A 25191-nucleotide genomic window follows, 5' to 3' on the forward strand; every position below is an offset into this window, starting at 1 on the left:
AAATCTGTCTTCCTGCAGTATTGGATATTTGAATATTATTAAAACGTTTCAACCTAAAGTGGGGTATAGAATGAGAATATTAAGAATATTAATTTTTTTCTATAGTATCCTATACCTATATAGGTAGATATACCTATATTATTGTATTTCCCTGGTATATTATTATGCATGACGTTTACCACCAATTTTACTGTTTGACTGTGTTTAAAAGTTATATTTATCTCGTTTTATTTAAAAAAAAATGTAATAAAACATATTGTAAGCCTTTAAAATATTGTAATCGTATGCCGCGCCGGCTCCCCGAGTTCCACACAGCCTTAGAAAACATAATGTTTCATGACACGGCTCACTGTCGGCCGTTATCACGCGCTCGTTATACACGCACACACGCACGGGACCAAAGTGCCGAACCAGCAACAACCTCCTCTCTGTCGGTATCGTCTGGCTCGTAGCGCAGTCCACGCCGTTCAGTCAGTCGTCGTCACACCACTCGTGCGACCGTGTGATTATTTTTTTTTAAAACGACACGTAACTCACTCGTGTGCGCCGTCACTGCGGTGGTGCCGCGTACCTATTGTGCAATAACGGCATAATATCAACACCATCAACTTTGAAATATTTATTTCATTTAAGTCGTGTGGCGTTCCGTATAATAAAAACGCGTTTCTCGTCGCAGACTATAACACTATTATTATCGTGTACCCATATCTATAATATCGTTCATCGTAATCAGTTAGGTTTTATAGTTGTTCGTATTAACCACGATTTCTATACCGATAGACGTACCTACCTGTCGTAGATGATGATTCTCTGCGAATTCGTGGTATATAAATAACAATACATTCGGTTAGCACAAGTCCGCCACCTGCAATATGGCCGTGGTGGTCGGAGGCCGAGACAACGTGGTGTCCATATCGGCGACCAAGTCACTCAAAATGTTGGCATTCTCCGTGGTCTGGGGCTCATGGATCGTCGTCAAGAACGCGGCAGCCAGGGTCTTCAGCCCGCTGTGGTCGGACGGCGGTGACCACGAGAACAACAAAGATGCGGCTGCCAATGAAAATGCCGTCACCAATGCCCGTGGAAAGGCCATCCGCCGGGCGCCCATCAGGGACCGTCCGCCGCCATGTCTGTCCACCACGGTTTATGGAACCCACTCGTACGTCAAAGTCAAGGTTACATAACAATATGCAATACTGCAATATCATAATATACCTAACCTATATAATATATCGGGTATACCCATAGCCTCCCTAAACAGTTAAATAAATCAGTTAGGGCCAGTTGCACCGTCTCTGATTAAGGTTAACCGGAGTTTAATCGGCCGAATTTGCCCGGTTAAATATCTGTTATTAGCTGATTAAGCTTAATCGAAGTTTAACCGTAGACGGTGCAACTGGCCCTTAAACTCTTCGCCGGGCATTTTCAGACCTGTGTAATTCACATGTATTACTTTACAATATTAGTATGCTGTTATAATAGCATACTGAAAAGTTGTTGTTATTAACTATTCAGTAGCCACTAGCCAGTATCCAGTAGCTTTGGCTGTCGATATAATTTTTCGAGTAATTTTTTGACTACCTATTCATAAGCCAAGGTATCTATGAGATGGAGAAAAATATTCGGGTGCTACGTTGTGGCAAACTTATTTAGGCGATTGCAAAAAAAAAAGAAGTCCGTACAAGTATTTCCTTCAAGATTATATGCCTGCAGGCTGCAGTAATACTTATAGTCAAACCTAACCTAACCTATACAGAGTTGGTAATATATTTTTGGTGATGTAAAAATTATATTATATGAAACATTTATATTATAATCTTTGTAGGTATTGAAAAATAGACTAAAAATATAAACGGGATCTTGGTCGTTCGATACGACGGAACTCTAAAACCCCTCGCCATACCACTATTTAAAATTTTAAAATGTAAATATATATCAATATGCTTGGGTCCAACTTGAATTCGATTACCTATAATATAACCTTATATGATATAATATTATGATATTATGTGTAATACTTTAATATAGTATATCAGTATATGAACTACGAGTGTATCAGTGTATGACAGCAGTGAATATAGTGAATATATTTTATTATATTTATTACTTATCAATACCAACTATTTCCTATACTCAATACGTTTACATATAAAATAATAAATATCACTTATACGCTTTATATGCAGTTGTTTGTGGGCTGTGGCTATATATATAATGAATTATTATACCTATACATATATACTATAAACACACATTTATAACGATGAAAATCAACTTACAAAACAGTTAAAAGAAATAGGTAGGTACATACAGGCATAGAGCCCGTGCATGGGTTCGTCAGGACGTGGCTGATTTCAATAATAGAAATATGTAATGACTAATAGTTAATATTGTATCGTGACGACGAATACTCCAACAACCTGATTCCTTTTATCCAGTTGGCAGTTATTTATTGGAATTTTATTCATTTGTGACGTGATGAATTAAATTTTATTTTCCGTGGTTATTATCTATTCAAGCCTGCCCCCATTAAGAAGACGTCACAACCGCATCTGTTGTCTCCGTCTTACACACATACGACATAGACAAAACGCGTTTACTCAGTCTGAGTAGAACTCGTTGAATTTTGTTTCTAAAGTAAAAATAATGATTACAAAATTAAAATATTACAATATTTTGGAGGGCAAGACGGTGAGTTTTTTTCAAAAAAATGTAAATTTTGAAAAGTTAAAGGTCATTTAAAAATGTTGAAATTGTCGCTATAATGAACGTTGTATTGGGAATAAAGCAAAAAAACGCACAGTCCTGCCCTCAGAAATATTGTCACAACTTAATTTTATAGTAAGTCTTTTTACTCTAGAGTCAAAATTCACTGAGTTCTACTTAGACTGCGTGAACGCGTTTTGTCTATGTCGTACGTACCTATTTAAAATGGACACAACACCTGCGGGTGTGACGTCCTCTTAACCATCACGGGAACGACGTCAACGAGTTTAGTTTTTAATTTTTTCATTAAATATCATATTTATTATATCCCGAAGCAGTTGCTGGCTCCACCACAAACTAAATATTCAAATACACGTGTTTTTAAACTTTTCAATTAACTATTACTTTTATCAAAATATAATCTAAAATAACGTTATACGAGACATTTGGGATCTTTGCTGCCAAAACTACTTTCTTCCACATTGATTCCTATCAATTAATATATTCAGATATTATTCAGATCCTACTCATATTTCTGCTAGTTTGAATTTTGATTTAGATATTATATCAAAATTCTCAAAAAAAAATATTTGCTAAATTAAAGTGATAAAGGAGGGTTCTTATTTGAAAAACAGAAGTTTGTATTGTCACAGGGTCATCATTAATTGGTACAATAAATCTCAATTATCCGAAAATATGGTCTTCAAGTGTATTTGAAAAATAATGAAAATTTTAAAAATCATAATTTGAATACATATTATAGTATATGCATAATTCAAACTATCAATAGAGCGAGCATGCTTAATGAATCACCCTGTATAACGCATATATCATATAATACTATAATAGTTACTCTTTTGTTTTTTTTAAAATAATGCATTATCAAATTAAACTACGAAGCGGTTTATTACAACCGTTTGTTATCCACTTATTAGCTATATAGTGTGTGATAAAATACCACCATAATTAAATAATATATTGTTAAATATATAAATATATATTTAATTTTTTTTAAATATATAAACATTAGAACAATTGAATAAATGACGGTATTGTAAGAGCTAAAAAGAAATGTCGTAACTATCTTAAGTTGTTTTAGATATTATTATTTTCATTAAAATATTGTGTTTTAAATACAATTATTATATTAATTATTAAAAATTTAAACTCATAGAATTATACTCATATAATAATTAGTATTCGATTTTATGACAAAAAACTATACATCAAACTCATTGTTGGTTCATTTGAAGTTTGAACTAATCCATTTGTTGAATTGGGATTTATAATTTCTATATCAGCATAATTAATGTGATATAATATATTATATTAAATAACCCCGTCAAACAAACTATTATAAATTATTTATTAAAATATAATATAACATTATGCATAAACTTTAAAATCCGTGTAAAAATCCATAATGCTCTCACGAATATTAATAAATACTAAAATTATGGTGTAACGCTTACTGTGAACAATATGATACATAATATTATTGACAAACATATAAAAGTCGATACCATTTTTTTTTTCTACGAAACAGTCGACGCTTCGTAACGAAAATTTACTGCCCAGTCACCGAAAATGTTTTACATCAAAAATCGCCAAAGAGTTAAATCCGAAACCAAAAATTCCCACGCTTTTTATATACCTATTACCCATGGCCATAAACAGTTATTGGGTAATAAATAGAACATATATATAAAATGTACTATGAAATATGAGGTGATACATGTTATAAGTAGATAATTGTTATAGATATAGGTATAGCCGCAGGTCCCGGACATTTTAGGGCCCGTTGAAATTATTTTGTAATTTTTGAAATTTTAATAGAAATACTGATTTTGTATTAAATAATATTTTATGATGTAAAATATGTATGTTAAAATATATTATTAAGTAATTTTGTTATTTTAAGCCGTGGGTTAACCAATGATTACCATAAATCGTATATGAGACACCCATATCGCTTGTATAATGGGTTGTATTTTATTGGACATTTTGTTTAGAGACCAAAACATTTAGTACAGCGGCCAAAAATTTGATGTGGGGAGTCTGGTTTTAGGTAAAGGTACTGTAAGTATACCGAGTAATTTTTAGTTTTCATTAATTGCATAAAATTTAAACGTCACGATCGTGTAAAAGTGTATAATACCTATACGATAATATTTGTATTTAGGTACTAAATTTAGAATTAAAAATATAAATAATTATTTACGACGAGTTCTTATGTTGACGAGTTCTACTATATTCTTTATGTCATATTATATTATATTAACGCAGCGTCAGGAAATGTGTACAGTAGTTTTGTTTCTAGAAAAATCGGATTCGTCTAGTGGCAATGTTAATTATAGGTACATCAAACAATAGTTTACAGAAAATATATTTGATTCCGCATTTCTACAGATTGAAAAATGTAGTTGAATAAAAATTAAAACCTAAGTAAACATTGGTTGGAGATCCTCGTGTCGTTTGTATTCTTTATTGTAGTCATATAGTTGCACGTATGAAACACAATATTTAATACGATTGCTAAACAAACACTTTCACTCAGACATGTTCTCAGTAACATAAACAACTATAACTATAACTATAACAATTCAAAAATTGTAGCTGTTTCAGCTATGTAAGATGATTAATAATCGGTCAACGTCAAACACAATTAAATTACTATAGTGATTAAACCGACGATCACCCATTTTACATCGCAATCGCACTGTTTTAGTGTTGCCGGCGTTAATGTTAAAGATTCAAACGTACATGAATAATTTTCTTATATCTTGCAATTTCACTAGTTCTAACCTATAAGTACAGTGTTGGCCTGGCTATGGCCGCTAGGCCGCGAACGCGGCCGGGGCCCCTCTGTTTTTTGTTTTTTTGGGTAGGGCCCATATTTTTGGAGTCCGGGGTAAAGAAAAATTGTAAGGTCATAAAAATTAGATCAATAATCATTGTTAATATTAGATATACATATACTGTGATATAATGTTATTATTTATAAATTATAAATATTGTCTTCTCGCAGCCCATAAGCAATAGTTATTTAAAAAATATTGTTGACTGTATATCGTTCTATGATAATATTCAGTTATGATTTATCAATATGCGACTGCAATGATGTTGGAGTCACGTTCTATCAATTGTTGTTGCCGCCACAGCAAACTAATTAGCAGTGACGCAAATAGGAGGAGCTTGGGGGGGGGCAAAGCCCCCTTAATAAATAATAGTATACCATTCTTAAAAGTATGTACTTATAAATTATAATTTAAAAAAAAATGTGTTGGGGCTTGAGCCCCCCATAAACATTTTTCCTATTTGCACCACTGCTAATTAGGTATAGTTTGCGATATCTTTGGTGTTATACTGTTGTATATTTGGTTATTTATTTATTTATCGTGGTGAACGTGCGCAATTAATTTATAATTATTAACCATGAAACGTATATTTACTAAAATATATAATAGTTTATTAATGATTATAATAAAGGTACATTTTATATTATAATCCATATTGCTAATAATTGCATAGGCCCCTTCAAAAACCGATACATGTGCCTTTGGTGTACCAGGCCGACACTGTATAAGTACTGCTAACGCTTCTTATTTTTGATTTAGGGTGTTAAATTGCATTACGTTGAATGTGGTGACCCAAATGGATCGATTGTTCTTTTACTACACGGATTCCCATCTTGTTGGATTAGTTGGCATCATCAAATACCCACCTTGTCGAAACATTTTCGGTAAGTAGGTATACCTAATTTTTTTTAATTACTAGTCATATTATTAATATAACCATTATTAATAGGAAGTAGCAATTTTACTAGAGCCGTAAATTTAAAGTTCTAAAAAAAAATTAAATAACTTAAACATACAAAAAAATTAGTGCATTATAAGTTATAAGTTATAACACTGCGAACACATGATAAATTATTTAATTAATATTTGTCAAAATTACATTTTTCGATTTTTTTTTTTTGTTTTTTTATAATGTTCTATTATTTATTTAATCGTTTGTTGTGTGTTCAACGATTACAACCAAATGTAGTAGATAATATTATCTACGAAATACTAATTTTTTATTGGAATTTCCATTTAATATAAAAGAAATTAATTGTTCATATTCTTTTACAGAAATCATAATATCGTATTACAGTCAGGCTTGGTTAACTCGAAGTTGAAGGAACTCGTCAAAAAGTTCAAGTTATCCAATAATAATAAAATAATAAGACATTTTAGGGACAGGAAAAAAGTTGGAGTAATTATTGACGACTTCAAGTTAAAAAAATTTCTGGTTAACCAGGTTCGACTGTATTAAAAAAATGAAATGTTATTGCTTTAGGTGGTACTAGGTTTAACCTACTAGCCTTATTAGTTATTATAATATTGTTGTAGTAAAATCATATTAATTACATATTACATGGTATTACGTATTAGTATATAACTACCTAATATATAGGTAATATTTAGTTATATATTTTTTATTGATATTAATATATATATATATATTTATATTGATATAATATATATCAATTAGGTATTATATGTTCAAGATTATTTCTTAGCATAATTTTACTTCATGATTATCATGATAATATATACTACGAATATCATTGAACATTGGCCGAACATTCACCTACAATACCCACGTATTTTTATTTACACAATTGGAACTACGCTTAAAGAGCTTACAAATTGAATTTGTTTTGAGACTATAATAATAAAACAATAACGTTGTTGAACATAATATATAATAATATTATCCTTAGATAAATGTTTTTTTTAAATTTTAAGGTCACTTTTTGCACGTTTCTTGTTAGCTTGTACAACCTACTTAGAATTTAATTTTAAAACAAAATATGACCTCTGTATATAGTTATGATTTATGAACCTTTTATTGAAATATAATGCACATCTTTTAGCTTCTTTAATATTTCAGATTATTATTATATAAAAATAAAATAATAAATTAACGTTCTAGGTAGTTGTCTTGCGGTGCCCCACTAATGGCTAAATGGACCCGTACATTTTTAACCAGATAATACTATATGTTTAATTTTTTAATATATTTTAAATATTCACCAATTTTATAAGTTGATTCGGAGCCTTATGGAGTACAAATACATGTCGGCCAAAAACCAGCCCAAATTTAGGCAAATTTGAAAATGTACTGAAATCTTTGATTGTAAATTGTAATGTTTCAGAAAGAAATAATATAATGTGCGTTTACCTATTTTACCTATATTATTTTATAATTTTCTATTTGAAGGGTGAAAATTCAAAACGTAGTATTTCCAAAATCGAGTTAAACATCGATTTTTATGGGAAAAACGTGAGTGTGAGGAATTCGATTTTGCGGTCAGAATGAAATTGTATCGATTACTTTTGTGAATAAAATCGATTTTAAAACTGATGTTCAATACATAACGTGATATTTCCACATTTAATGTCAAAGCAAAACGTGGTATTATCATGTTCAAGTCAAAACGTATTATTACCCATGTAATTAGTATTGAAGCATACTTGATATCATTGCAAAACGTGGTATTGTCGGCAATAATGCATTTTGCATCAACAGAAATAGGAATAACTTTAAAACGTGATAATGCCTTTACCTTTTCAAGGCGTGCAATAGTTTTGGTCTGACACGAAATTTTTAAAGCATTAAAAACAATGTTTGCAATTTATGTAGATTTAATTTTACACTGTCAATCGTTTACTTTTTATTTATTACATATAAATAAACTTATTCTGAGAGTTTATAATCATTAAAAAATGTGTTACAGTTTTTCTTGATTTGTGAACATTTTGGGTTTTGGCAATACCACCTTTTGCATTTCCATGGAAACACCCTTCATTTACAAGTTAAATTTATTTTTAAATGTTTAAAAAAATTATAATATTTTTAATAACCAGTCAACAAAATTGAAATAAATAATGTAGCATAACAAAGTTGCTTGCTTAATATTTAAATTTGTATAAAAAAAATTTAAGGGTATACCTGTTTTAAGAGTATAAATAAATCCACATTTCGGTAGTATTCAGTAGGTACCTACATATACTTCCGGCCTCTTAGCACTAAGTTGTTGAAAACCTTTAAAAAACTGTGTATGTAACGTTTTCTTAATAGTATTAACTATTTATTTATTACAATAATATAATATATTATTAAATAATTTCTTATGCTTAAATTTATTGTAATCAACTGTCATATTGATTTATCATATTAAAACAATATACCATTTTATTTTTATACAGTTCATCGGGATAGTCGAAAGTACCAAATTTTTATTAGTATTAAATTTTAACTTTAATTTATAATAAATTTAAGCATAGGTAATTATTTAATAATTTATTATATTATTTTAATAAAATATACTTAATTAAATTGTTTTAATAAATAAATAGTTAATACTATTAAGAAAACGTTACATACAGAGTTTTTTTAAAGGTTTTCAACAACTGCCTAATTAATTTTGAATGCATTCCAAAAAAAAATATTTAAAATAAAAGTTTGTTTACCTACATTTTTTAAGTAAATTACAAGTGGCACCATGACTGCAGTTATCTATAATAGTAAATTGAAAGCATGTACGTCGTACATACCTATTGATAAATACCTATGTTATTTTTATAAACGCATGCTACCATTAGGTAGGTACTATAATAATTAATAGCTCATAAGGTATTATAATTATTTTCTTTCTCCTATTAATTGGATATAATTAATTGGAAACGTGTAAGATGTTATAGTTCATAAAATTGACCTTGGTGTATACAATAGCTTGTACACTAGGTACTAAATACAAATCAAATATCTATATAGTGTATTTATAAATTAATTAAGGCTTTTAAATTATGTATTTGTGGTTTATAACGAGCATCAAATAACATAGATTACCTATACTATAGACGAAACAGAAAAATAATAATGGGTATCTAATAATATCGATAAAGGTACTAGTTTAAGTCATGATTAAAAAATGCCACCTGATAATAACAATTATACTAATTGTGTAATACGTAGGTACAATGCTGTATTACATTTTAAAGTTGGTTAATTTATGTATATACTATGTCTATCCTTATTATTTAGGTAGGTATATCAGAATTTTAAAATATAATTAACAAACAATAAGTGGTGTATATTGCACATTTTAAAAATATTGCACATATTTATTGTATACAACCTAGTAAGTACCTACAATTGTATAATATGATATTGAATATTGATTATTATGTTTGTTGATACCAAGTTTTATTTATTAATCGAGATACAACAAATTTACATATTTATGCAATTGGTTTTATTTAATATTGTTAGGTAGGTACCTAATTGAGCTTTGTGCATGCCCTGTACAACTTTATTCAACCAGACAACCACCCATTTTTGGCATTTCTACCACCAATTATTTGTATTTGCATTTGTTTTATGAATTTAAGTGATCTAACCTACTTCTTAAGTTACCTAATAAAATGTGTGAGTAAGATTCATAAAAGTTCACGGAAACACCATGATCACGGTTGCCTATACCTAATTCCTATATTATCGAATTCTATATAAGAACAGAGTAATTTAATTGAAAGCACTTGTATGTATATGTGTCTACTTCGTTTAATATCAATTGCTTCTTATGATTATAATATGCTTATATTTAGTAATTAGTAATCAAAATTCAAAATGAAAGATACCAACCAATAATTGTGTACATTATTAATTATGAGTTATTGTATTTCAGAGTGATTGCTGTAGACCTTAAAGGTTTTGGTGATTCTGATAAACCGTCAGCACGCAAAAGTTATCGAGTTGAAAATCTGGTCAACGAGCTAGCCGTGTTTTTGTCGTTGCTTGGAGTGGACGGCCGTAATAAATGTCACGTAATCGGCCACGACTTGGGCGCTTTATTGGGCTGGTATCTGGTGCATCTGTGGCCCAGGTTTGTGTCAAAATTTGTAGCCATTTCATGCCCACATCCAAATGTCCACTGGGAGTACTTACCTTCATCAAGTTTCTTTAACAAAAAGTAAGTATATGTAATATGTATCTGATAATACCAGAAATATCACATCAATCGTGAGTTGTATAACCGTATAGGTATTATAATATATAGGTAAGTACCTATATAATAAAATGCAAAAAAATCTCAACCAAGGGAACCGTCTGGAAAAAATTTGAAGTAGCGTATCCTGAATTTGATAAACTAAACTCTTAATTACCGATTACTTAGTTCGATATTTGTTTCGTTATTTACCTACTATATCATGCACAATATTGAATATTCAATCACATAAATGATAGGGACGATTATAATTAGGTATTTTTTCTTTTCAATTTTGTAAGCCAGGCTTCCATATCATAATTAATATCACTGATCATCTCAAAAAACATAAAAAACATAAATATTTTTGAAAACAAATTATATTTTTAACATTTTAGATTCTGAATGTAGTGATGAATTTATTATATTTACAATGATGTGTGTTTTTTTCTGTCATCAACATTTGGAATAGTTAAGACTTCAAATGCTTCAGTTTTTGATGCCAACATATTTTCTGATAGAAAATAAATCTAGTTGGTGAATTCGGGAGGTCAAGATTTCCTGTAATTTTCGAAAGCATCGGGAAAACAAATTTTTGAAAATATCTATTTTATTTTTTTGGTGTAACTCAAAAACTAATAACCATAGACACTTGGAAGTTGGGAAATTTTCAAAATATTTTGACCAATATTTATAGCCAAGAGACATTTTCAAAATTTGTAATTTTTTTAAAAAAATTTTCGATTAAAACTTTTTTACTTAGTAAAAAAGCTTGCAAATTGAATATAAGTATCCTCTGTTGCTATAATAGCAGTTCAAAAATATTAAAGATGCATAGGCAAGATTATTTTTTATATGCATTTAAACTTTTTAAAATTTAAATTTTGATAAAATTCATCCAAATCCCGAAAATTATTTAATAAGTCCTGGGTCGAATAAACATAAGAAGAGAAAAAAAGAGAAGAGTATATAAACGTCATTATTTTTACTCAGAAATTTGTTTTATCACATTATTATAGTTGGATTTGCTTCAGTCAACTTCCTTATTTACCGGAAATGGACGCTTTGCAAAGCGATCTAAAAATAATTAACCAGTGTTATCAACACCTATCTAAGAATAAGAAAAGTGATGACTCATCTTACATCGACGCATATAAATATACATTTTCAAGAACAGGTGATCTTAATTTAATACAAATAAGTAATAACGATTGTTATTAGTTTTAGACTTCATTAAAGAGGAGGTCAGCTCAAAATTTGTTATCTCTCAGATGCAGAACATAGATACAACATTTTCGCCTAAAATTCATTTTTTTTTTATAAATTTTTAGTAATCCTAGAGTAAAATCACTTATTACATAAATTATAGAGGGTAATATTTTTGAAGGTATGACGAATCGGTTTTATATCTTATCATTATTCTACTTTCAAAATAGAAGAAAAACTTTGTAAATTTAAATGATGTTTAAATTGTTTTGATAGGTACAAATGTACAAAATATTATTTTTCTATCGTTTTTGTAATGAGTGATTTTACTCTAAGATTACTCGAATTCATAAAAAAGTTATTCTGTGTAAATGCGTGGGTGGGCCAGATAAAGAAACAAACAGTTATTTTTGACATCCTCTTAATTCATCTTATTATAAAATATAAATGCAATTAATATTACCCTAGCTTATTGAAATTGTTGTGTTTTTTAGTGGACTGGACGGGTGCTATAAATTATTTTAGAAACTTACCATTCTACAGAATCGAGCCTAGGAATAACAACAATTCTTCAAATAAAGAAGAAGACATGCTTCAAGTTCCGTGTTTGCTCATCATTGGTAATAAAGATGTAAGTGTACAAATTGAAAGTTTTATCAAGTCCACAGAATTTCTCAAGACATCTACTTTAAGAATAATTGATGATGCATCGCATTTTCCTCATCAAGAACAACCTAAAGTAGTCAATGATCTATTGACATCATATTTAGGTGAGTTTTAAAATTATTATTATAATTTTATAGTTATTGAATGAAGAAGAAAAGTTAAATAGAGAGTTTAATATATTATGTTATTAACGGAATACGTTTATAAATGTATGACAAATATAAATATATAAGTAAAATTTATCCAAATAATGAGTAAAATATAATATTATACTTCAAATGAAATGGAAAAGGTAAATACTAAATAGTATATACTATATACTGTGTGTCCACAAAAACATTTACACAGTAATATAATATATAAATATTTAAGTAATTTTTAAAATAAAAAAAGGTGGACAAGTGGGTGTCACTCTGCTGTACAGTAGGTTACAAGTGTCACTGTAATGGATGGTGTTCAATTTGAATTCAATAATATAATATCATTGTACAAGAAAAACGATTCTGAGCGATACGGTCAGTCAGTCTATGATATTAGTATATTATACTAAGTACCTATATTTGATGATATAATTGTGAATAAAGTAATTTATATATAACCTATTGGCTATTTACCGTATTATAGAACCTATTTGTTTTAAATTTTAATAAATAAATTTGGTCAAAATTCGAACTTTAAATACTTATAAAATAAAAATTGTGCCTATGTATTTTTAATATTTTTCAACTGTTATCGTAATAACTAATAATATATCAGGATCCTTGTATTCAATTTTCCCGCTTTTTTACCCAACAAATAAAATTTTAATGGCAATTATAAAAAAAAAAAAATTGAAAACGACAGTGTAATTGCAGTTCAAAAAGAGTCGAAATATTTTCAAATTTATTTTTAGATTAAACTTATTTAAAAAAACAAAAATTGTTACGCTCAGCAGATCACATTTGTTTAAAAATTAGACTGAAAGCAATATTATAGGCTTTTTATTATATTTTCTTTAAAGCGAATTATGAGCATTTTAAGATGTACAATTATATAATATAAGTATTTGCATTGGGGATTTTTTTTCCGGTAATTATTTTTCCGATTACCAGTTAATCAACCGTAAGTTGCGGATTAGATTTAGCACTCGGTTTATTTTTTAAACTACTCTTTAATTTTTTCTGATATATCTAATAACAATTTCTGAGATTTTCGTCAGAATCAATCGAGTAGTTTTGGAGTACCTAGGTATATAAGCTACAAAAATACATTCGGTATTAAGATATAGTTTCTTTAATCGAGACCATGTACATGTGATGATTTGATACATGCTTTATCTCAGCAGCCCGAGTAACCGATGCCAACCACTTATATACGAAAGAAAAATACTAATTTCTACCATACTATTAAAACCTGCAACCAATGGCAATCATATTTTATAAACAAAAAAAAAAATTTAATTTTCACCGTAAATCTTAAAAATCCTTGTTTGAGAGACTCTTTAAAATGCGAATTTTGGAAAATCGTTTCTTAGTGTGTCTTTACATTATGAGACGGAACTATACTGATCAAATGTCATACTTATAGCTTCAGTGGTTCCAGCTAGGCGATGATGAATCATGATGAATCACTTAGTGAGACAAGTTCTTTGTATATTAGTATATTATATATTTATATAGATGACAAAGAAGAAAGAAATAGGTAATAACCTACCATAAAAAGAAGTACATACAAGATAATTTTACTTGCTATATATTTTTACCTCCTCCATATCCGGTATACTATGGTACCTATAGTAATATAAGGTACTTACAACAGGCTTACATATCTACCTACCTAATTACAGTACCGTCATAAGAAATGGCGATTAATTGTGACTACCCCCCTCCTGGCTCCTCCCCACCATTTTTGTCTCATGAAAATTGGTAGAATCTATAGATACAATGTACCTTTATGGCTATGTATGTTGTATTGTATTATATTTGCATATTTATATTGTCTTAAATTAATGTATTTCTGTTACAGTTCGTGCAAAAGTAGATCAAAAAGTGCTTCGACAACAGAAGTGTGGTGGTATAGTTGGACGAATGAAAGATATCGTTTCGTCTACGGTTCAGTATGGAAATACGTTGAAAGATTCAATGCAAAGAAACATTTCACCACAAACAATCACGACCAACACATCATAGCAAAGTTCTTATTTTTTAATTTATAAAACAAAATGTTTTTATTGATGTTAATGTATTTATATTGTATCAAAATAATATTAACAATGAGAAAAATGTTACCATCCATAATTCGTTTATTAATAGTTTGATAAAATAAAACTATTGTTTACTTAAGATCATTTAAAAACTTTGCAAAACTAAAGGTATAGTGAACACGTGTATTATACATTTATCTATATTGGTACATTCTATACCTACAATCGTTCGCATCACGTGTTCCTAGGAAGTACATTATAATATTATGTAGGTATAGCTTTATCTACAGTGTTATTATTGTGAATTATTAATAAAGCAAATTTAAATTTATAAGCTATAATATAATCGTATATTCGTATAATCGTATGTAACCCTATTGAGCATAACTAAACGTTTATAATACATAATCTGATCGACGATAGTAGCCAATATAAATTATAATTTGTAATTAATAAAAAATATGTGTACAACTCCGTACATTAAACATTTAATCATAGTGTAATATATGTTGTACTCATTAAACTCACTACACATACAATATTATATTTTTATACATAAAACATAACTTATCAAATATCAAAAAAATATATTTTATTGAAAATTAAACATAGTAGAAAAAATATTTATCATAAGATATATATTTATAACAGTTTAATAATGATAAAATATTAAAATAAAAATAAATTAAAAACTACATTTGTATTCGGCGTTGTATAATATTAAATTTGATATGTGCACACTCGATTTATTTTAAGCATATTATTTTTCCTTTTAGCTTAAAACCGGAATTTTTTTTTATAAGTAGTCTTTAAGTTTCTTACAAATCCAGGTATTGTGCGTGCATAATAAATGACTACAATAATTTTAGCTTTTCAAGTCCCGATCTTCGTTTCTATTTATTGAAAATTTATCTGTACAAATTTGCGGTTCAGTTTTGAAAATGTACATAATTAAAACTGAGATAAATGTGAAACACAATATATTCAAAGGAAAGGACAGATGACATTCATCATATTTTATTCTACTCTTGCTTTTATCAATTATATTATATCCACTATACTACAATAGTACAACTTATAGTACAATTATAATAATGTTTTATGTGTATTCATGTGTCTTAGTATATGCACTTTCTGTGCAAATGATTTTTTACAAATTGCACAATTAAATGGCTTATTATATTTATGAATAATTTTGTGTGTATTTAAATTTGATGATTGAGTAAAAGATTTATTACAGATGAAACATTGGTATGGTTTTTCTCCTGTATGAATCCGAGAATGAATTTGCATGTATCCGTTGGTCGAGAAAGATTTATTATAAATAAAACATTCATGTAGTTTTTCTACATTTTTGGACGTTATCGCTTTGCTTTTAGTTGGCTTAAAATGTGTAGTTGAGGCTTTAATGTTAAGATTGAAATTCGTTGGCTTGTTTTCAACGTGTGGGTTCATGTCATAATATGTTCTAGACTTAGCTGATGGTATACAATTGTTATCATGATTAACAAAACTTTCAAATATAGCACTGTCAATTGCGTGTACTTCATTTTGTATCTGATCATTTTTTTTAGACTTCATCGCTTTGTTTTTAATTGGTGTAAAAGTTGCAGTTGAGGAGGATTCAATGTTAAGATTGAAATTTGTATGCTTGTTTTCAACGTGTGAGTTAATGATACAATATTTTGTAGACGAAACTGATGGCAAATCACTGTCATCACGCATACAAATATTTTCATATAATATAACATCGTCAATTACATCCATTTCAAATTTTATCAGAACTTCAACATTTTCTTTAGTATTCTTAGAATCTTCCTTGTAACTGGAATAATAATTCATATTAAATATATATGCATTACATACAAGTATATATATACCTATAAAGATTGATTAACAAAGCCTTTGACTAAAATATAAAAACAAACAATTATAATATTTTATTTCAATCTCAAAGTCCATAAAAAAATTGAAAACATCTGATTTAATTTTTTTGTAAATCGATGATAACATTTATAAAATGTATAAAATTGTTCGATGTAATTGTCTTAAATGTGGTTCTAACTTCATGGGAAATGTTAACCTACTATATATTGTATGTTATTAATTATTATATATAATGCTACCATTTTACATATTTTAGCTATATTATATTTTGTAATAATAATTATATTCAATATTATACTGTGAAGACTTATGAGGTATGAGACTTATGACTGAGTAAGATAATATTTTACCGCTAAAAGATAATTATAATTTTGTTTATGTGCCGACAAAAAACATTTAATTTTTTATCACGTTATTTTGAAATTGTAAAATTGTAAATTTTACAACACTGTAGCCTATTTAGTGAATTCTTTGTTATTCGACGACAAATATAGAACATTATGTTACAAATTTATTGGGTTCTATATATTTAAGAATTAATGGTGCTGCTCCGGTTCCTTCAGTCTGCTGGTTTCTTGTTCGGCATTGTCACATTGAATATCCTCCACACGATTACTCTCGTGTTGCTACTAAATTAGAACTTTAATCTTTAGCCGAACGCAGGGGTATGCTTTGTGTAAAGTTTCTAAAGGATATGTAGCTGTCTGGCCAAGTTTCTTCATATGATTTACTATCCTTTATCAATTTCAAGGTCCCTAATGTTAAATCCGGACTATTGTTTCTTTTTTATGTCCATATATATGTCCGAGCAATTATATGAAAAATAGGCCTATTTGGCGTTTAATGTTAATGATCAACGAAGATCTCTCTATCGATCTTTGAATACACCATATATTGATATATAGTATGTACGTTAATTTGTTAATATTAATCTAGCTTAATGATTTAATTTTACCATACTTATAAAATGTTTAAAAATGTTTAATTTAATTTACTAATCTATTTCGAGTATTATTGATGTTACTGTAACTATGTAATTATTTTTAAAATGTGTTATAATAAAATAAAACATTTGAAAAGTGAACTCGCTATTATAGCGTTATTGTTACTTGTTAGTTAGGTATTATATACAATGACGTATAATGAAGATACCAAATATGGATCTTAAAATAAAAACCATTTTTACTACAAAATTAAATAAACTATGTACTTTGTTTAAAAGTTACCCATGTTTTTAATGGATCTAACCACTTCATAAACGGATATTTTTGTTTTCGGTTGTCCATTTTATTGCGTTTTTTTTAAATTGTATAATTATAATCTTTAAAACGTTGGACAAATATACCTCCGCAATTTATGTCTTCAGTTTGATTCTATCCATTTAATATAAGCAAAAATAAATGTGGACAATATTGCTTTGGCTTATGTATTTAAAGAGAGATTAATAATAATGAAAGAACAGAATAAACATAAAATAACAATTATTAACAATTTATAACAACTCACAATAGCAATCAGGAAGCACTCTCTATGAAGTTTAAGATACTTACCATTGATATGTAGATTGATTATAATATCCATTATAATCAAGCTTATATTCTGTAAATTCATCAATATGTTCGTGTTTAATGTTATGTTCTTGCACGATATCATGTTCTAGTGTAATGTTATGTTCATGTGCGATATCGTGTTCTTGTTTAATGTTATGTTCGTGTGCGATATCATGTTCTTGTTTGATGTATTTATCAAGTAGTATATTTTGTGGCTCACATTTTATTGATGGAATCCTGGACATTTTAGGCTTTTAGACTACCTTTTTTATATATCTAAACAGAGAGAGAAAAAACAAACATTAATAACTATTGTGAGTTAAGTGGAGTAGTATAAAATAAATAATGTTTTATGTTAATAGCGGTGCACTTTGGGTTTGGTTCAAAAATATTTTTGAGATGTGCTTTGTTAGTGTAAGTAGACGTCAGTTGAACTTTATACATTTTGATACATTTGAAAAGACAGATATAATATACGATTTTTAGTGTAACACTTTTTAACAACATACACACAAAGTACCACATGAAAGTATATTACACAAGACACAAGCACAACACATCACATAGCACACTGAAGTGTTATCATTTATTAGTTATTATTTAGGTAGGTATACAACTTGTACAGAATGACTGAATCGTAATCTTGTTTCAATAATAGTGATAAATAATGATTAGCAGTGACGTCCTTAGGATTTTTGAGGCCTAGGGCGAAAACCAAGTTTAACACTTTTTTTCAAACGCGAGGCTTCCAAATTTAAGCAAAAAGCGCGAGGCTCAGGGCCTGGACTCTGCTCACCCCCTCTTTAAGGACGGCCCTATTGATTAGCAACGATATCATCCGTATCTAGGTTTTTACCTTGAGCAGTTTCACTCACCCAAATGGTAGGTCCAAATGATACTCGCCCAAACGGACTATTAATTTATCGTTAAAAATTATTACCTTCGCCCAAATTACCACTGCCCTAGTTATCCATAATAACCTAAATCGTGAACAAGTGAACAATAATAAAAGCACTTTTAAAATACGAATTATTATATTCATAAATTGAAAAATGAAAAAAAAATAAGAAACCAGCAGCGTTTGTTACAAATTTAAATATGGACACTGGGGCCGTTAATAGAATATACAATGTACGAATATTATTAATATATTGTATAGCCGTACAGGTTTACATAATGTAATCAATTAAAATTTGATATATATGCATTAATAAAACTAATTTTAAAATAGTCATCAACGTTGTATTATACTCACTAAGAAATAGAAAAATGTAAATGAAAACATCAGCATAAACAATTCATAAGACACAAAGAGAAAACACTAGTATCTACATCGCGATTAAAAATATAGCAAAAACATCAATATTTTATGTTAATGTTGGATTTTTTTCATATTTTTTAATTAAAGTCGTAATTTTATACTATAAGTGAATATTTGTTGTAACATTTAAGACTCTTGTATGTATGTATTTAGCACGAGTTGCATAGGCGCAAATAGCGTTTGAGATTTGGGGGGGCTCATAGGGCTATAGGGTCTTACTTTGATAATATTGAATAAGCTTAAAAGAAAATGTAGGAAATGTTTGGGAGCGCTATGGACATTTTTGGGGGGGCTTAGCCCCTAAAGCCCTCCCTATTTGTGCCTATAACGAGTTGTATATACATGTTTCAGTGAAGAGACAGGTAGGTAGTTATAATACATAAATATTATTGGAACTGAAAAGTAGGGTAATAAAACATTTATGTAACATTATAATATAAGTGCTTAATCAGTAATAAATATTAGTGTACTAAAAATCATTAATAAACAATGTAATGTTATAAACTAAGATAAGTTATAATAATATGTAAGATATAAGTATAAGAGAATAAAATGGTAAGGGGTTGCTCGCATCAGTGAAATTATTATTAGTTATTATTCCGTTATTAATTAATGAATAATATGTCGTAAATATAAACAAGGTCTGCATTTTTAGAGTAGATTCTTAATGTATAATATGTACATCAATCACTATCTCCTAGGTAGTATATTTATATCATTTTGCTTCTTATATTTTATGTATTGTTAAATTATTATTGTGTTATACAATACCTTGAATTTTTTTTTTGTATAGTTCACCCAAACTGTTCAAACTTCAAAAAATCTGGAGACTACAGTCAATATTGAATTCCTAACCAAAAAGATTAAATACAATTAAATGCAAAAGTAATAAAAAAAGATGATCAGAAATTATTGGTTAGGAAAGCAGTTAATACTAAAAAAAAAGATAATTAAATAATGAACTAAAAAATTAGAGCAAAAAAATGAATGGTCATGGTCATTAGTATCTGCCTAGAGACGTTGGGCAATACAGCTACCTGGTAGATAAATAGATAATATTATAATACAATTTATTGTTTTGAATTTTTCAAACAATCAAAATATGTTGGCCGGCGAATTAGGTACATTACTAATGTATTCAATATTGTATTTTTTTAACTACATTTAAGTTCATTCCAAGTATACTCCATACGTATATCAATCTATATGTACAACGTAAATTGTTATCAAATTATAAGTCATGACACCAATATTATATGCTCTGCACTCACAAAGAATATAGCTTTCTATTGGTGAAAGAATTTTTGAAATCGGTTCAATATAGTTCCAGAGGTTACCCTTAACAACATCAACTAACAACTCCTCTTTATATAATAAAGTATAGAAGTGTGTGTGTGTGTGTGTGTGTGTGTGTGTGTGTGTGTATGTGTGTACTTTTATAATGTGAGGTACAACTTGATAATACAACTCACCTTTATAATAAGGTTTGCCAATAAGTCACGATCTCCGTTACGTATGCGCTAAACCTGCGTTCCTATAATTATAAAATAGTCCAAAAGCGAATTCTCCTCATGTAATTCTTTACCAGAATCATAAAATTGTTATTTCTTGCATGGGTTCATAAATCCCGATGTTCATCGTATCAATAACAACATATTTTTATAGTATTCCTGTTACAACGTCATAATATACCTAACAATATATTCAGTCACATACAGTGTAGTCAATTTTGCATAGTTAAGTCGATATGCCCGTCTTCCTGTATATAGCATTATTCACGTTGGTGACCACCACCGTTAGATCGTCGTTGATCGATGGCTTTTTTAGAACGCGACCTGCACCCAGTTACCCTGACGGCCACAAAAACGGATATCGAGTACGTCGATATGCAACGAACACACCGCAGCAGCGCCATTGGGGCACATCGAATGGAGTACATTGGTGTAAATGAGTGAGTGTATTTCCACTAATAATATTGTACACAACCTGTAGTCCATTAACCTCAAATAATTTATGCTAAATACATTTGATATAAGTATTTTTTATTTTCTGCAACAGTAACAATTAGTTATAAACATGCAGCTAAGAACTGAATAGATCAAAATACTAACTCGATACTGCTGTACTTCGGTAGAGAACAGTGGCGCAACCAGCATATTTTATCATTATACAGTGATTGCTATATCTATTTTCTATGTGGCTATGAAGGTTGTATTCATCAAAGCGAATTAATAGATCGTGGATGTGGATGACGCCCTGACGATGACGGCCACACCACGGTAACAGAGACAGACATCGATGCAATGAACCCACAGCACAGCAGCGACATAGGATGGAGTATACATCGACGAGTACTACCAAGGCCGGATTAGGGGGGGGTCTAGCCTGTGTAGTGATCCGAGCCTTCGTAGTGACGCCGAATGAATATACATACTGAAGTAGTTCGTGAAATGCTTCGAGTCCACCGCGAAAAACGATGGAATAATCTACTAGATAATCTGAAACCAAATGACCCTAAAGTATACAAAATTGCCAGAAGCCTAACACACAAGCAAGCGGCCACAGAACCCCTTCTTGGCCCAAACGGTCTTATTTTTGATCAAGAATCCAAAGCCGAACTATTTGCTAACCCACTTGAAACCCAATTCACCTGCCCAGCCGGCGACATCAAGACTACTCTAATGGTAAAAGAGAAACTAAAGATCCTTAATCAATCCTATCCCCCAACAATACAACCCATTACCCCAAACGAAGTCAAATCCATCATAAAAATCCTTCCGAGGAAGAAAGCACCAGGCCCGGATGGGATACCCAATACAGCCCTGCGCCATGCATCTAACCGCACTATACTGCATCTCACTAAAATCTTTAAAAGCTGCATACGAATAACATACCCCTCACAGACAAAGGACAAATTTCTCTCTTTGCAGATGATACAATGTTTCATACAAAAAACAAAAACGCAAAACGTGCAGCCATCCAGCTACAGAAACAAACAGATTTAGCTACAGAGTGGTTCAGTAAATGGCGTTTAAAAATAAATCCTTCGAAAACTACTGCGGTTATCTTTGGCCGAACCAAACTATCAAGGATACCGAAAATAAATATCGATGGGATAGCAATTGGATGGTCAAGAAAAACGAAATACTTAGGCATCACCATCAGCCACGGGCCAAGAGGACCTAGGATGCGGGACCACATCTCAAACATAAAACAGCGTGCCACGCAAACAAGAGGTATGCTATATATCCGGTAATCAACAAAAGTAGCCATATACCATTAAATACCCGCCTAACAATTTTAAAAATGTATATTATACCCATTATCACTTACGCCAGCGCAGCATGGGCTCCTTTCGACTTTCGTCACCAGATCCCAATGGAGACAACTCGAGGCAATCCAGGCAGTAGCCATACGGGTGGTAACGGGCATGCCACAATACCTTAGAAACAACGTTCTACTCAAAAAAACCAATTCAATCACAATCGAACAAATCATCTAACAACAATCAAGAACAAATTTTTACACCAATCAACAATCCATATTCAAACACATTCAAACTTTAGGCCGTTCTAAAATATACCAGATTATATCAAAAGCCCCCAGACCTTTCTCATGGGCATATGAAGATCAACCCATATTAAATCACTTACTCCTTCAAATACTTCCCTCTACTAGAATAGGCCCCGAGCCTGGTATAGTTAATAGGCCAAAGGACGCCACAACAAAGCAAAGCAAAGCAAGCAACAGAACTAGAATAACACCAAATTATGTAAACCGACCCATACACTTTTAAATTTACCAGCACCACTAGTCAAACTCAAAACTTCCGCAAGCTCCTGAGCACAATTCATCTAACTCCTTCCACTACTTCACTCACACCATCAGAGGCTTAAAGCCTGCAATAGTGAACAACATACAAAGCAAAGCAAAAATCTAGTCAGTCCATTTCAAACCTTCAAACTGTCTACAATCAACTTCAAACAAGAGTTCAGACAGAAGAGGACCCGGACCACACTACAGACCGCTGCCCGACGACAATACGCCGCTCCACGACTTCAAACATCGACCGACTGTCGACCACGTACGAAACTACCGCTCCACGGTAGAGACCCGTGCCGACTTGCAGTCCGACGACGATACGCCACCCCACGGCTACCAACACCATCCGAAGACGCCGACTCGCGACGAGACCACCACTCTACGGTAGTACGATATAAAACTGGTGTCGACCTGCTGTCCGGTGACTACAGCGCCGCATTCAGACGACCGACGCCGATTATCCACGCATCTACCGCTCCACGGTAATAAGACCCGTGTCGACGTGCAGCCCGGCGACGACGACGCCGACCCGCGGATACAGCCGCAGTTCAATCATCGACCGCCGTCTATCAACCAATTCTACGATATCGTCGATTATTCAGCGGCTTCCGGCGTTACTTCAATAAGTTACCAACCCCGGCGCTTAATTAAGCTGTCCGGCCCGAGCCAGGTTCATCGTCGGGGTACCGCTTGTTTAAGTCTGTACCGACGACGGCCGGCTCCCGTGCCCGATATTTGTCTTATATAATATACATAAAATCATATCTCATTGTATGGATAGAGTCCGGTGAATACCCGACTAAGATCCAAGCGCCTCCGATTGTGCCGACTCACTTATATAAGTCTGGTCGGCACAAATCGACGCTTTACTCGACCCTAATATTGTTAATATAAATATATTTAATATAGAAATAGAAACATCTGATAACCGAAAACAAATAAGTCTACTATTTATTTACGACACGGGCCGTCCATCCGGACGAACCGTATCAGGTGCCACTTTGTTATAATTTAAAATTAAAATTAATCCCTAGGAATTTTATAGGTAGTTAATGATAGTAAATAAATAAATAAAGATAATGTTATGCTTAGTAAGCATTGCTTACGTATATACTGCCGTAACAGGAACAATACTTAACACAAGATGGAATCATGGAATTCGCTTACACTCGCGCACTCAGTTCCATGCGATAGGTGTCTTCGATTTGACAATTATGCTGATCTACGTGTCTTTATAATGTCGACACACTACTTATTTTTGCTAGTTGGCAGTTGTGATTTCCCCATTTATGGTTGTTTATTAATTGTTGTAATATGCTAAATTGATTGTTCCATCGATATTACAACAGTATGAATTAATGGTACGAATCAATAAGAGCTAGTGAAGACGAAGCATTGTCGATGTTATGTTTAAAATTATTTTTAATGGCTTTTATTATTGGCGGTATTAATTAATATCGCTAAATACTTTTATCGAGTACCTATTTGGTACAGTAAGTCAATTTATCGTCTAAGGAGGATGAGAACAAAGTAAAAGGATATTATAATAATTAAGGGGATCGTATTTTTCAAACATTTTAGTCTTTTAGACCAATAAGCGGTGGTAAATTACACAATCGGAATGTCCGGTTTAAATTTGTTATACATGTATGAACTTTTTAACAAAGGGATAGTGATAGAAAAACAAACGATGAAATTATTATAGGTATTATTATAGTGACTATATAATATTGTTTTTATCACTCAGTCGCAACACCCTGCAGTACAATGGTAATAATAATAGTCTATCGGCATGACGCGACGAGACGTTTAC

At 30.6% G+C, this 25191-nt stretch overlaps 2 protein-coding genes across 5 annotated transcripts; one reads left to right on the forward strand and one right to left on the reverse strand.

Moving 5' to 3' along the window:
- The first annotated feature begins 260 nt into the window (after positions 1-260).
- Positions 261-16044, forward strand: LOC100167331 (epoxide hydrolase 4). 4 transcript variants are annotated; one of them, XM_016804078.2, is made up of 6 exons: positions 261-1159; positions 6324-6452; positions 10445-10729; positions 11764-11921; positions 12445-12720; positions 14621-16044. In XM_016804078.2, the coding sequence occupies exons 1-6, from the start codon at positions 873-875 to the stop codon at positions 14782-14784; spliced, it is 1299 nt and encodes a 432-aa protein (XP_016659567.1). In that variant the 5' UTR covers positions 261-872; the 3' UTR covers positions 14785-16044. The 4 variants fall into 4 exon arrangements, with proteins under 4 accessions (XP_016659567.1, XP_016659568.1, XP_029345979.1 ...); XM_016804079.2 differs by having other exon boundaries at positions 269-1175; XM_029490119.1 differs by having other exon boundaries at positions 272-1175; positions 6324-6448.
- LOC103309320 (zinc finger protein 33B-like) lies at positions 15885-18480 on the reverse strand. Its single transcript, XM_029489928.1, has 2 exons — positions 18236-18480; positions 15885-16623 (listed from the first exon to the last, which is right to left on the reverse strand). Exons 1-2 carry the CDS (start codon positions 18478-18480, stop codon positions 15885-15887), a joined length of 984 nt encoding a protein of 327 aa, XP_029345788.1.
- Positions 18481-25191: the final 6711 nt, after the last annotated feature.

Source organism: Acyrthosiphon pisum, chromosome A2 (assembly GCF_005508785.2).
Source record: "Acyrthosiphon pisum isolate AL4f chromosome A2, pea_aphid_22Mar2018_4r6ur, whole genome shotgun sequence".
Lineage (NCBI taxonomy): Eukaryota > Metazoa > Arthropoda > Insecta > Hemiptera > Aphididae > Acyrthosiphon > Acyrthosiphon pisum.

Coding starts and splice junctions, on each gene's coding strand:
- LOC103309320 (XM_029489928.1), bottom strand. CDS start 18,480: ATGTCCAGGATTCCATCAATAAAATGTGAGCCACAAAATATACTACTT. Junction 16,624..18,235: donor AATCAATCTACATATCAATG/GTAAGTATCTTA, acceptor TTATTATTCCAG/TTACAAGGAAGATTCTAAGA.
- LOC100167331 (XM_029490119.1), top strand. CDS start 873: ATGGCCGTGGTGGTCGGAGGCCGAGACAACGTGGTGTCCATATCGGCG. Junction 6,449..10,444: donor ACCTTGTCGAAACATTTTCG/GTAAGTAGGTAT, acceptor ATTGTATTTCAG/AGTGATTGCTGTAGACCTTA. Junction 11,922..12,444: donor ATATACATTTTCAAGAACAG/GTGATCTTAATT, acceptor TGTGTTTTTTAG/TGGACTGGACGGGTGCTATA.